Source organism: Epargyreus clarus, unplaced genomic scaffold, assembly GCF_041222505.1.
Source record: "Epargyreus clarus isolate Ecla_fem2 unplaced genomic scaffold, WU_Ecla_fem_2.2 ptg000032l, whole genome shotgun sequence".
NCBI lineage: Eukaryota > Metazoa > Arthropoda > Insecta > Lepidoptera > Hesperiidae > Epargyreus > Epargyreus clarus.
Genome location: NW_027332237.1, coordinates 4,400,154 through 4,413,775, shown reverse-complemented (window position 1 = coordinate 4,413,775; position 13,622 = coordinate 4,400,154). Strand labels below are relative to the sequence as shown.

Sequence of the window (13,622 nt, the reverse complement as noted above, 5' to 3'; positions counted from 1 at the left end):
AATAAGCGAACGCTGTATGAGGTTTGCATTCGACCGGTGTTAACATACGCCTCTCCAGTCTTCGCTCACGCGAATCCCACCATCCTAGACAAACTCCAGGTCATACAAAATCTCTTTTGTCGTCGGGCACTTAATGCCCCCTGGTATGTCAGAAACGCTGACCTCCACCGCGACCTGGAGCTCGCTCCAATACAACAAGTCCTCAGACAATTCTCTGAAGCGTTCTTCGACCGCTCAGAAAACCATTCCAACCCCTTAATCAAGGGTGCAGCGGACTATCCTGCCCCTCTTCCTACCCGTTACAATTGCCGTCGGCCAAGAAATATCTTGACCGACGCTCCTAACAAACTCTCCACCGATGTGGAGAATCTTCTGGCCGCCCACAGGGGCGTACAACTCTCCATAGAGAATCGTCTTCCCGACGATTCTAATCTTATTCATGATACGTTGACACCTTCAGTGTCATCTATCCAGCGGTAGCTCTCTAGGGAGCGCCGCTAGCACCTCTCGCTCCGCAAACGAGAGGTCGCTATCCGATGTCGGCTGTACGGTCCCCTTGGACGAATGCCTTAAAGGAGTTTTTAGTGGGATGGTCCTCCAAAAAAAAAAAAAAAAAAAAAGCGGCGACAGTCGACGACGACCGCTGATGACGCCTCGCAGCAGTCTGTCAAAATACGGTCGCCATTTTGCGATGGTGTTTGGTCGTCGGTCGCTGACGACAGCTGCCGGCGCTGACTATCGCTCTTATATTACAGGCCTAAGATGTTTTTTTACAAGCAAAGTACTAGTTTGCAATTTACTTTGCAAAGGAGGCAATAAGAATTAATATAAGAAAAAATAAATTCTACTTGAAACAAGAAATTCTACTATTCTTGTCATTTCATGGTCTGACGGAATAAGTCGTTAAATTAAAAATCTGCGATAATACTACTGACGTAGTTGTTTTGTCTTCTTATTAATTTCATTACTTCAAACTCAGTACATTGAAGGTTTAGAACATTTAAAATTTAATGTATAAATCCACAACTATTTAATTATATGCGGCTATGCTGCTTTTATATGCAGAAAAAACTTTTATTAGCAGCACAAAACGTTACTAAAACAAAGTTAGAAGCTGTAAAAATGAATGTTTCATCAGATGCGATGTAATTACGGGAATTTATTTCACTAGACAGTTACGAACAGAATGAGTCCTTAGACGCTGAAGCCTGGAGGTTAACAAAGTTTTGACTGCTGTGTAATGAGTGCCTTGGAAGGTTTTCTAGACCCATTAAATATGCTAAATTTTAGACAAATGTATTATCATCGTTACAAGTTCCAAAGTACCAATTACAAACTTATCTTGGGAGTAACAGAAATGTTTTATTTAGCTCTTCCACGGATATATTTCTAAAGAGAACTTATTGTGACACTCGTACTCGTATCTAGGAAGTGTTGGCGCTTCGAAAGTCTTGTCAACCGACTTCCTTTAGGCTCAAACTTTGTTTAATATATGCGGGAAACATGTGAGACTTTCATTGGGAATAATTGTGCTAAAGCCACAAGAGCGCTACGTTTAGACAGAGTATTACTTTTCATCTACAAACTACTGAAAATGAAAATGCCATAATTTTATACTAAATTCGATACGACCAATAGACGTTTTGACCAGTGCATCCTTCCTGTCATGACATATGGAGCGGAGACATGGACCCTCACTAGCCAGCACATTGCCAAACTCCAAGTTGCGCAGCGAAAAATGGAACGTGCTATGTTAGGCATTACGTTGCGAGACCGTATCCCTAATGCCGAAATCAGAAAAAGGACAGGAGTGTCTGACATAGCGCGAACCATAACGCACCGCAATTGGCAATGGGCGGGGCATGTCTACCGAAGGGATGATGGCAGATGGACCCGAAAAGTCCTCGAGTGGAGACCAAGACGAGGCAAAAGGAATGTTGGGAGGCAACCCGCACGATGGACCGACGACCTGGTCAAAATAGCAGGCCGCCATTGGATAAGAATGGCGAGCGATCGAGCAACATGGAAACACCATGAGAAGACCTATACCCAGCATTGGGTGAATAATGGTTGAAGAAGAAGAATAGACGTTTAGGAATTTAATCAAAATAGATTAAACGAATTGGGCTGTCTAAGTACAAAGCCTTAGAAATTATGTAATCGAGCACAAATGATATTTGATGGTTAAAATAAAGTGATAAATGTGCCCGTTATTGGCAAACATGGGAGCTAATATTATTGTTTTTGTTTATGATCAAACATAAAATATTATTCTAGTGATATTATTTAATTGTATCGTACAGTCGAATTTAACTGTTAACAGGCTTATAGTGATATAATTATCTTTAGATGGGAAACTTACCGTGTTTTCTGTGATGTCACTAACTTCACAATGCAGTACTGCCGTCGTACCTATCTGAGCTATAACTGTTGTACAATTGTCAGTCAAAAATATACCGCTTTTGCCACCTTTACCACTTAATTTATTAACAACTGACGCGGCGGAATCTCTGTACATTTTCTTAACTTTATTTAAAGACTTAGACAACGTTGATTCATCTAGTTCCTCTACGACTTCCTTATCTGATAATCTTTCATGGTGTTTATTGTGGTGTCTCTCTTGTCGTGCTATTTCTTTAGCTTGTTCTTCAATTATATTATCTATGTTATTTACATCATCAGTATAGTCCTTATCTAAGATTGAAGATGACAGGCGAAGAGGTTTAGGTAATTTTGGATATGTAGGCTCACTGCTTATAATATAAACGTGTGTTGTGAATGCCTCAGAGGCATCTTCTTCATTCACTGTTGTATATATTAGTGTCGTTTGCGTTGTAGTTGTTGTTGTCGTCGTCGTCGTTCTTCTTCTGTGACCTGAAAATACGCAATACATTAGAATCCAATAGTAAATCATAACCCTGTAAGAATTACAATTAAATAAACTTATAACGTATATATTACATATATAAATATATTGAAATCAGTGAAGTATAATTAGATTTTTTACGATTACTACTAATGCGATTTATTGTATATTTTGCGGAAAAAATATTTTTCTTTCTTTCTTCTCTTTCTATAATCCACATGTGAAATCAATTCCCTGATACACAATAGTACCCAATAGTAATTGAAATACCCAATCAGAAAACCAAAGCAGAATCAAATATTGGTCCGTCACACAAATACAAAACCCGGATATCGAATCGTGAACTAGCTATGAGTGCCATTACCGTTGTGGCACTACGTTATATCAATATGACAATAGGAAACAGGAATACTAACTTGCTTCGTGGAATTGTTTGATACATTAGATGTGTGTTGCATGTTAGAAAGGCATAGCCACTACTTCGATATACGTATTAATGTATAGATTATTGGACGCTTTGAGATTCGTAGAGGTTGGAACCTACGTCTGACATCCAAAAGTTGCTAAGTTCGCATTCCGGTCAGATGGACAACTACTGAGGACTTTTTTATAATATAAGGTAGCTAAAGAACATGCAGTCTTGCATGGTCAGTGGTTCTGTCTTGTCAGTGGTCTTGGTCAGTGGCTACTGTCGCCCATGGACATCCGTCTGGCACTGATGCATCGTTCCCGCAGAGGACGATGTTGGAACGCCTCAGAAAAATAAGTACTTCTCTCTTACCACACCCATCAAACCAAAACCCAGTAGAGCTTGACAGTGCTGTTATTAGGCAGAAATAGAGATCGCAGGGATGCTGGCGGAATCGAACCACAAAAGGTTTATCACCTTCAATTTACAGAGAGTAGTGTACACAAATATTATACGTTTATATTTGTATATAATTGAATGATTTGTATAAAAAAATCGAGCATAGTAAGTGGTAAAGTTTGACAAGAACTAAGTGTAACATTTAATGAACAAGCTGTTCTACATCAAAACAATTTCCTAGCAAATTAATATTTGCTTCATTATTTCGATCGTAAGATAATAATTATTCATTTGACCCTTTGATGCGGTCTCAGGTAGACCAAATTTCAATTCTGTCGGTTAATTGTTTCGTGGTTCGGTTTGTAATTACTTTTATAATTACAGACTTTTACTCGATTGGGTCTTTAGAAAGGAAATTAATTTTCGCCCATAGCTAGCGTATTGATTAGAGGACGGTAGCAAATGGGTCTAGATTGATAAAAAATCTATTCAAAGGTATGTGAATCCTATGGACTTACAATTGGATTTGTGTTTTTTTTTATATAATGTAGAAGTAGCAGACGAGCATGCAGTTCACCTGATGGTAAGTGGCTTCTGCCGCCCATGGACATCTGTAATCGACCCCAGATAGGATTAGATCTTCCTACCTGAGGTCGGCCACAGATGCGCCGCTACCCCTGAGGACTAAGCTGGAACGCCTCCGAAAAGTATGTCTCCCTTACCACACTCTTCAAAACGGAACACAGCAGCGCCTAACACTGCTGTTATTAGGCAGAAATAGGTGTGGCGGTGGTGCCGCCGTAGTCGAACCACAAAGGGTTCTACCACCTTCTAAGTGGAGGTGAAATCCCAGCAGTGGGATAAAAATGGATTAATGACAATGAGAATTTGGCACGTAATCGCTGATCTTTTGAGGTAATGATTTGAAGGTGTTAGAACCCTTTGTAGCTCGACGCCGAAGGTACCACCGCTACACTTATCTCTGTTAAATAATAGTAGTTTTAAGCGTCGCTTTGTTCCACTTTGAAGGTTATGGTAAGGGGGATTGATTCAACATAATCCTCAAAGATAGAAACGCATCTACTCGTAGGCTGACCTCAGGAAGGACTCTAATTTAATCTCGGGCTGATTAAAGATGTCCAATAGCCACGTACCATCAGGTAAAGTGCATCATCATCAACCCATTACTGTCCCACTGCTGGGCACGGGTCTCCTCATAATGAGAAGGAATAGGCCATAGTTCACCGCGCTGGCCAAGTGCGTATTAGTAGACTTTACATTCCTTTGAGATTTTTTTTTACATAAACCTCTCAGGCACGCAGGTTTCCTCACGATGTTTTCCTTCACCGTTTAGCAAGTGATAATTAATTTCTAAGACGTACATAACTTTGAAAAAAACTGCAATGCAAAGGTAAACTTCATGCTCGATTGATACTACTATGTTATTAAAAAAATGAATTGATATGTAATCGTTGATGCTCCTCAAAGAAAGTTTCAATCTTGCAAAACATTAAGAATTCCAGGTGTTATCCCCAAAAGACAAAGTTTCATTAAAGATTTAGTGTTACTAGGGATCGACCCATATTTACTCTGTACACAAGAACGCTGTAGTTACGTCAAAGGTTTCGAGTATTTCCCACTCCGGTGCAAGCCTCCACGGATGTCCGTTTTGACCAGACTTGATGAATGATTATACCGTTAAAGCCTTCCCTGAACGGTGAAAGTTTATTTTAACAATTGATTCATCGGATTTTTATGTCAAATTTCACTAATATCAACGACGATTTTTTTAATGAAAACTAGATTTTGTTTATAAATGGATATGGTGATGATGAATGAGAAGATCTCTTCATGGAAGTGTAGTGTGGTATTTTTAGGGATAGAATACTGTGATGAAGAATATGAAAAAAAATTATAAGAGACAAGGTCACTTCGTGTGCGTAGACCTCGGGTACGGAGGGTAATATAGAAGACCAAAGTGAATGTTCAATCTTTTGTCAACTGTAGGTGGGTAGAAGCAAATATCCACCAAAGTTGTCTCGCCAATGTCGCTTCGTGCGACCAGTCGTCGTCTTGCGCTCGGCGGGCACGTACAGACGTTCTGTACGTGCCCTCTCGCTGCTCCTTTCCACGTGGATTACCCTTGTGCCGCGTGTGCATTGTGAAGTGCAGAGACTACTCCTCGGGGAGATCAGGCCGTGCTTGCATACTCGAACCCCGTGACAGCGCCGTGCGCGTCCCTCCTGACACGATTCGAGTCCGCAGATAGACTTGGAAGGCAAGGTTGGTGGTTTTTCTGCTGGGACGAAGATTGGGTCATACCTCTCACACTATACAGTCCACTTATATCATCCCGTGGGATTGCGTGACGGTGCCGGCATACCTACACCCTCGCGGTCTGGCCTTCGAGCTGGATCGTACAGTGAATAATGGTCTATTCACTTTGGTATTCTACATTACCACGTATTACCATATAAAAACATGGATTGTACCCCTGACGTATATAAAACGACACAACTTACCTTTCTTGTGATGTCGTGTGAAGTTCCCAAACACGCTGCCCAGCCTCTGTTGGTTTCTTGTCGTACACAACTCCAACGACTTCAAGTCATCTGCGTTCTGCGCAACTAAAATGGAAGACCTCTTCGACTCCATAGCACCAGTGTTCACTAGCAAATCCGCTTCGAGTAACAGAACAAGAGTGGCATAGAGTAGCTTTAGTTCTTTACAGCAAAACATTGTTTTGGCACTGATCGTGTTGAACGTCACATTTGGAGTAAAACGTCATCACATTGCGACACTCTTAAGTTAATAGTCATTATTGGTTAGTGTCCACGACTGGTCTAATTTTATCTTCTTTGTGCAGTAGCTCCAAAGTCTTCGAGGCTGTGCATTCTGGAACAAATATAATTAGAATGATTAACTATAATTGCCTTTTGATTTTATTTATCAAGGGTCCTTTTTAAGAATCAATTACAGATTATGGATTGCCTATTGGAATGCCCTGACTAAGTATGTCACCCTTACCACACCCTTCAAACCAGAACATAGTAGTGCTTTTGAGGCAGAAATAGGTAAGTTGCTGGTGTTGCCGGGGTTCCACCACCATCTATATTGCCATTGCGCAAAAATTCTGACATTAAATCTTCTCACGTAATCATAATTGATAAAGTAACTTTAAAAGTTCAGTTCAGTAATCGAAGACCAATATATCATGCAACTGTCAGCTTCATCTGGTGCATGCGAAATAACTGATATCTGATTGATACGTAATTAAAAATACTACAAATATATTTATTTAACTATCTTTTTATGGGTCTCATAAGCGGATTATATTTTTTAATGACGAAATCGATTTAGAGGAAAGAATCTTCTAGATCGTCATCAACGCATAACTGTCCTACTTCTGGGTTTAACCCAAAGAATAAGACCATAGTCCACCGCGCTGTTCAAGTACAAATTGGTGGACTTCGCACACCTTTGAAAACCTTTTATTTTAATTTATAAGAAAAAAAGTGAACCCAGAAACACATAAATAATTTCCAAAACGCAAAATTTCCATAACATCAAAAATTCATAGAAATTTGAAGAAAATCTGCCTGATATGTGAACCTCTAAAATCTAGTTTCAAGCACTAGCTAAAGCCTGTAACAAACAACATACATAATTTAGGCGCACTTGTTTGAACAGGCTATTTATGTATTTTTGTATAATGGGCAGAGTACTTCACTAGACAAACAAACACTGAGTAAGGGTGACAGGTTGGGAGCGATGCCTACGGTTTTTGTTCCACAAGTAACATGGGTATATCAATAGCTTACACACGTAACAACATAATTTTACATAATTATGACATTGACAATATTGTATTTATTTTTATAGATATTCAAAATATTGTTGTAGTTGTTTTTAACGTACTGTGCTAGAAGGAGGGTTATGTTTTTAGAGTAGGTAGACAGTTCAAATTTTCACAATGTGTGTACTTCAATGGCTGCTATTTATTTTCTATTTTGGTTGTACGGAACCTTCTAGGTGCGGGTTTCACTTGCACTTGGCCAATTATTAATACTTATTCGAATGTCTGCTTACCAAAGCTCGAAATTGGTCAATTCTATTAAGCTGTCATTGTTTAATATTTTTCGTAGGCAAAACATTACATAAGTTGATTGATTATATTTAAGTATTTAATGGACTTAACAATAGAAATAAAACTAATCTATTTCGCGTTTACAAAACTCTATTGTCAGTCTTGAGTGCCGCATTACTTGAACTATCGAATTCATTAAAATTGACCTTTAGACTGCTGTACAAAAACGTTTAATTAAACAAACAATTCTATTTTAGTTCCAATCGATACAATAGGTCATTTAGTACACCGGTATCCTACACACAGAATAACTAATGTTTTATGAAAGCTTACAAGACATATACTATTTATTTATGCGTGAAACTAAATTTATACATTTTATAAAATATTGCAGTAGCAGACGAGCGTACCGTCCACCTGATTATGGTAAGTGGGTACTGCCGCCCATGAAAAAGTGCAATCAACTCCAGATACGATAAAATATTACTAACTTAATCGGCCATAGATGCGCCGCTATGCTATGCTTAGCGGAACGCCTCAGAAAAGTATCCCCTTAAAGCCCTTACCACACCCATCATACTAGAACACAGCAGCGTTTAACAATGCTGTATAGCGGTGGTGCCGCCGGAGTCAAATTGCAGAGGGTTCTACCACCATTTTTTTTTCTTAACGAGGGGGAACCCTTCAAAAGGTACCCGATGACGTGGGGGCGACGCCGGGTTATGTGGGATTTTTACCGCACTAAAACACCAGCTGGTTGGCTGTCCTCAACGCTTGTTGGAGAACTCCGGGATCTCCAAGTGCGATCTCCGATCGGGCTCTGCTCTGGGAGAGCAGTTTACGCTCCTCCCACACCGTCTGGTGTTCACGACAGTATGTAACCACTCATACCGCCGTCCTTCCCGGGGTCGCTTACTGGACGGTTCGAGCTCGCATTCTTGCCGCCCACAACCCCGGAAGCCCCCTTTTAGTCGCCTCTTACGACAGGCAGGGGATACCGTAGCCCTATTCTAGTCCCGAACGTTTTACCACCTACAAAACAAACAAACCGGTAAAAAATATATTCGATGTTCATAACGTTACGAAGTGTAAAATTTCTCATAGCGTAACCATTCGATTTTCCTTATGAAATTTCTTTTAAGTTATGCTCCTTTGATCATGGGAATGTAGGCGTAACAAGTTTGTTTTAAACAGGAAATGTTGGACTCTGTCGTTCGGTACGCTGGTAAGCTTTGGGCAAAATTGTTAAACATTTTATTATTATAAAGCTTCGCAACAAATTTTATTCGTCTGGTAAATATATTAAAATTGAGGTAATATATAAAGTGAGATATTTTTAAACTTTGACGTGCACTTTCGTATTGTACATGTGTAATCGTTTCTTTTTTAATTTAGGAAGGAAAATAGACTGATCCCAGTTGAATCTCGTCAAAGACGGTTAGGCAAATAGACAAACTATATTTAAGTACTTTTTAGAAATATAATTATAAGCTTGATAGTTAATTTTAATATTAATTTATACAAAGCACATTGGTGGCAGGTTTGAAAACTTTGCATGTGTTTTGTTCCACTTATTTTTTTTATAAGATAATATGGTTTATGTACAAAATCGCATATTTATAGCTTAGTCAAAAAAACCTGCACAAATTCTTTGAAAGTTCCTTTGAAAAAGCGACACGTAGCCCGTAGCCAACGTAGCGCGTAGCAAGCGTAGCGCATAGCAGACTTAGCACGTAGCAATATCGTAGCAAATATGTCATGTTCCCCATGTACGAATATTCAAATAGTAAGAAATGTAATGTAATGTAAAGTAATAAACACTCGTTATTAACATAATCAATCAAAATTTGTCAATATTTAGTGGTCAGAAATTGACAAATTTAAAATTTTGGTACGCAAAACATTGGATAGCTAGCTTATCAATAAGAGGCATTAGAAAGGGACTAATATTTATATCACAAACATAAAGTTTTATATTTTATACATGTTATACTAGAATTCATTTTATACTGTCTTCGTAACTTCATAAATATCAAATAACTTACCAAAAGGGCAAGTTCAAACAACGATTAAAGTTTTCCTCGAGACATAATTTATGTGCTGCAGTTCCCAGAGGATAGAAGAGTTCTAGAACAACTACTAGTAGTATATACTTTAGCAAACGTTGATACCGCTACGTATAATGGAGGACCTAACCAAACAGAGTGCGTATATACCTTGTAGATATATAATGTGTAGGTAATATTGAAGTGAAACGTCCTTAGGCGATCCATGAGAGGGAATTACGTTACGATTTTGTAAACGGTTACGCTGGCACGTTAAGTTATAATAACTATAGATATATGTTTACTGTCCCTTTATATGATATGATAAGTGCCAATCTTGGTATGATTTTTTTTGTTTTGTAATAACTTTCCTTTTTGCGTTTGTTGACATTGATAAACGTACTGTTTTTATACGCATGAATTATATTCAGCGCGTTATAATAGCGAATTATACGCGAATTATATATAAGATAGTAGCTATGAGAGGTCACCCATCCACAGTTTGACCACACCGCATATTAATTAACTTTAAGGACCAGTTAAAAAACAATCGCCTACACAACGCCCAAACTATAGCTATTAATAGGACACTATTCAGTTAATGTTGACGAGTTTGCTATATATCACCCAAAATAGCAATCCAAGCGACAAAGCGTGATATTTACCCAACGCGATAGTCAAACGATAATATTTACTGCTGTGTGTTCAAAAGTACCTCTTTAATATTTATTATGCTATTCAGCAAATTGGTGTTCACATGTAAATATGATATCTATTATCGCCAACAGCATGTTGTAACAGTTGAAGTGGCACGCAGTTGTGAGTAAAATAAATATTTAGTATGTTTGTACTCTACAACTAACGACAGAGTGTTGTGCAGTAGTATGGAATAATGGATCGGAAGTTTAACGACTTTGCTACTAATTATGTATCCAAATCCTAACTGATATTGTAGATATTAATGTGAGTTTGTTTATAACATTTTCACACTTAACTACATAACCGATTATCATTATTATTTGTACTCACGTTTACAGGGATTCAGGCAAGGATATAGGACACATTTTTTCCCGAATAATGCCGTTCTTGAAGAATAGATAAAAAATACTGACCGCGAGAGTAGCCGCAGATAAAAGCTAATATGTAACAATGGATCAGAAATTATCGAATACGACACGATTCAGTTAATTTTGATGAGTTTGCTATATATCGCAAATAATAGCGTTACGAGCAACAAAGTGTGATATTTACCCAACGCGATAGTCAAACGATAATATTTACTGCTGTGTGTTCAAAAGTACCTCTTTAATCTTTATTATGCTATTCAGCAAATTGGTGTTCACATGTAAATATGATATTTATTATCACAACAGCATGTTGTAACAGTTGAAGTGGCACGAAGTTGAGTAAAATAAATATTTACTATGTTTGTACTCTACTACGAACAGATATAGTTTAGTGCGGTCATACGGAGTTATGGTCGGGGGTTTATTGAATTTGACAGTTATTGTGTGTTTGTATATAGGCATTTTACGAATAAACTATATCCGACTTGTGTTAAAAATAGTGGATGCCGGCTTTGCGAGGATCTTAATTAAGATGTAATTAGTCATTTTAAACCTTTATCGTGTGGATTTCGATTTCGTATGTTCATAGTATGGTTATTAGTACTTTTTAGGTTATAATTACTTAAATAATGACATTTATGGACAGAAATAGTTTCCGGTGCACATGTTTAATTAGTGTAAGTAATCGTATTTTACGGAGAGATAATTAAATGTTATATAATTATTTTCGCCGCTTCGTATACAAAAATATTCTGTTAAGATTATTTTTCAATAAAATATTTGAATTTGAGTTTGTTATAAAAAGCCGATTCCTGTCTGTCTGTATTTCCAGACTAGTAGCCGAGGCGGTAGAAACGATTTTCACAGAACTTTTATTTGCAGATAAGAGATTAATTAACTTGTAATTTAATTTACCAATTTTTATATCATGTAAGTAATCTTATATTTTGAATATCGATCAACCTAACAAAATGGTTCACGATCTCAAAAGAGACATAAAAACGCCATAATTCGTAGTTCCGTATCTCACCTCGTTCACGTTAATTTTGTGCTTTTTATTATGCTCCGTGGGAATTTTTACGAGCCTTGTTTTAATGAAGTTTATTATTATTTTTAATTGGGTTCACTAAGTTGGAGTCATCAAATGTAAAAAGTAGTGTTTCCGTGATACAAAAATAAAAGTGTTTTACAATATTGAAGTAATAAACAGCAGTCTAACTTGATGGTAAGTGGCTGCTGCCGGCCATGGATTATGTAATCAATTCCAACTAAAATTTAATGCTTTCCTGAGTTTGTCTACACACACATCGTTACCTCTGAGGCCTAAATTGGAGCACCTTAGATTAGTATGACGCTTACACCACACCCTTTTTTTTTGTTGACGAGGGGGAAACCTTCAAAAAGTACCCGACGCCACGGGAGTGACGCCGTGTTATGTGGGATTGTTACCGCACTAAAACCCCCCCGGTGGCCGTCCTCAGCGTTTCGTGGAGAACTCCGGGATCTCCAACGGAACACAACCGGAGTCCTCCTAACGCGATGCCCTTCTATCGGGCTCTGCCCTGGGGGAGCAATTTACGCTCCTCTCACATCCCCTGGTGATTACAGCGATATGCGACCACACAAAACCGCCGTCCTTCCCGGGGTCGCTTGCTGGACGGTTTGAGCTCCCACTCTTGCCGCCCGCAACCCCGAAAGCCCCTTTTAGTCGCCTCTTACGACAGGTAGGGGATACCGTAGCCCTATTCTGGTCCCGGTACTACAGGGACACCGCGCCGGAGGTCGCTATCTACGCCCTCGGCGTCTCCGTCTCCGCGCGGGATCGGCGCGCTCCCTGGCCCGTTCGGCGTCCTCTTTTGCGAGTATAACGCGGTCGCAGAATGCGACCACGCTATTCCACGCTTCGCCTGAACGGACCATCGCCGCAACAACTGTTTCTAGCGAGAGGTTCGGCCCTATGTACTGCACCAGGATCTGCCGCTCGGGCTGCCATGCTGGGCATTCCTCGAGTGTGTGCTACGCAGAATCGCTACACCACACCCACCAAACCAGAATACAGCAATGCTTAACAATCCTGATATTAGGCTGTAAAAGGTCTGATGGTAGTGTCTCCGGGATGAAACTCCAAGGGGACCTTCGGGTAGAAAGAGTCTAACATGACATAACAAAAATAAACTCTTTCTACGCTTTCTACACTCAAAGCCCCACACTAGGATCCCCTGTATCGTAGGTGCGATGGACATACACATAGACGAATACATAAACACCCAGACCCAGAACAGATAACTAAATTCATCAATCAGGTATCTGTCTGGCCGGGGATCGAACCCGAAACCCTTTGCGCGTCAGATCGCTATTGTGACCGCTCCGCCATGCGGGTTGTCAAAATATCTCATAAGATTTGCCGCCAGTAACTAATTGTCTATTACCTCCAATCCTCCAAAGATTAATCAGTTAGAAAGAAAATATATTTGAAATGAAACTAATAAAATGCTCTAGAGAAAAGCAAGAACTCCAAATCGGATTACGGTTGGGGAAAACATTAGTAACCTGAAAATGTTTGCTGAAAATAGTGTCCTGAAGAGAGGTCGGGAAGGGCGTTTAATTGTAGGTACAAAAAACGGGAGAAAGGAAAAAGCAATCAAAGAAAAGGAATCATTGGCAAGAATTTGGCGAAAATAGCACTTCATTTTGGACCTTTCTATAGATATACTTTTAATTGTTTCTACTAATCGTCTTCTATACTAAT

At 39.1% G+C, this 13,622-nt stretch overlaps 1 protein-coding gene across 1 annotated transcript in view; it reads right to left on the bottom strand.

The window, feature by feature from the left end:
* Nucleotides 1-13,622, bottom strand: part of LOC140755102 (uncharacterized) — a 96,453-nt gene that overhangs the window by 24,310 nt on the left and 58,521 nt on the right. Inside the window, exons 2-3 of the mRNA XM_073090301.1 lie at nucleotides 6,197-6,569; nucleotides 2,363-2,874 (exon numbers count right to left, since the gene is read on the bottom strand). Coding sequence (XP_072946402.1) covers nucleotides 2,363-2,874; nucleotides 6,197-6,413 — 729 coding nt within the window. The 5' untranslated portion in view covers nucleotides 6,414-6,569. The remainder of the gene's footprint in view (nucleotides 1-2,362; nucleotides 2,875-6,196; nucleotides 6,570-13,622) is intronic.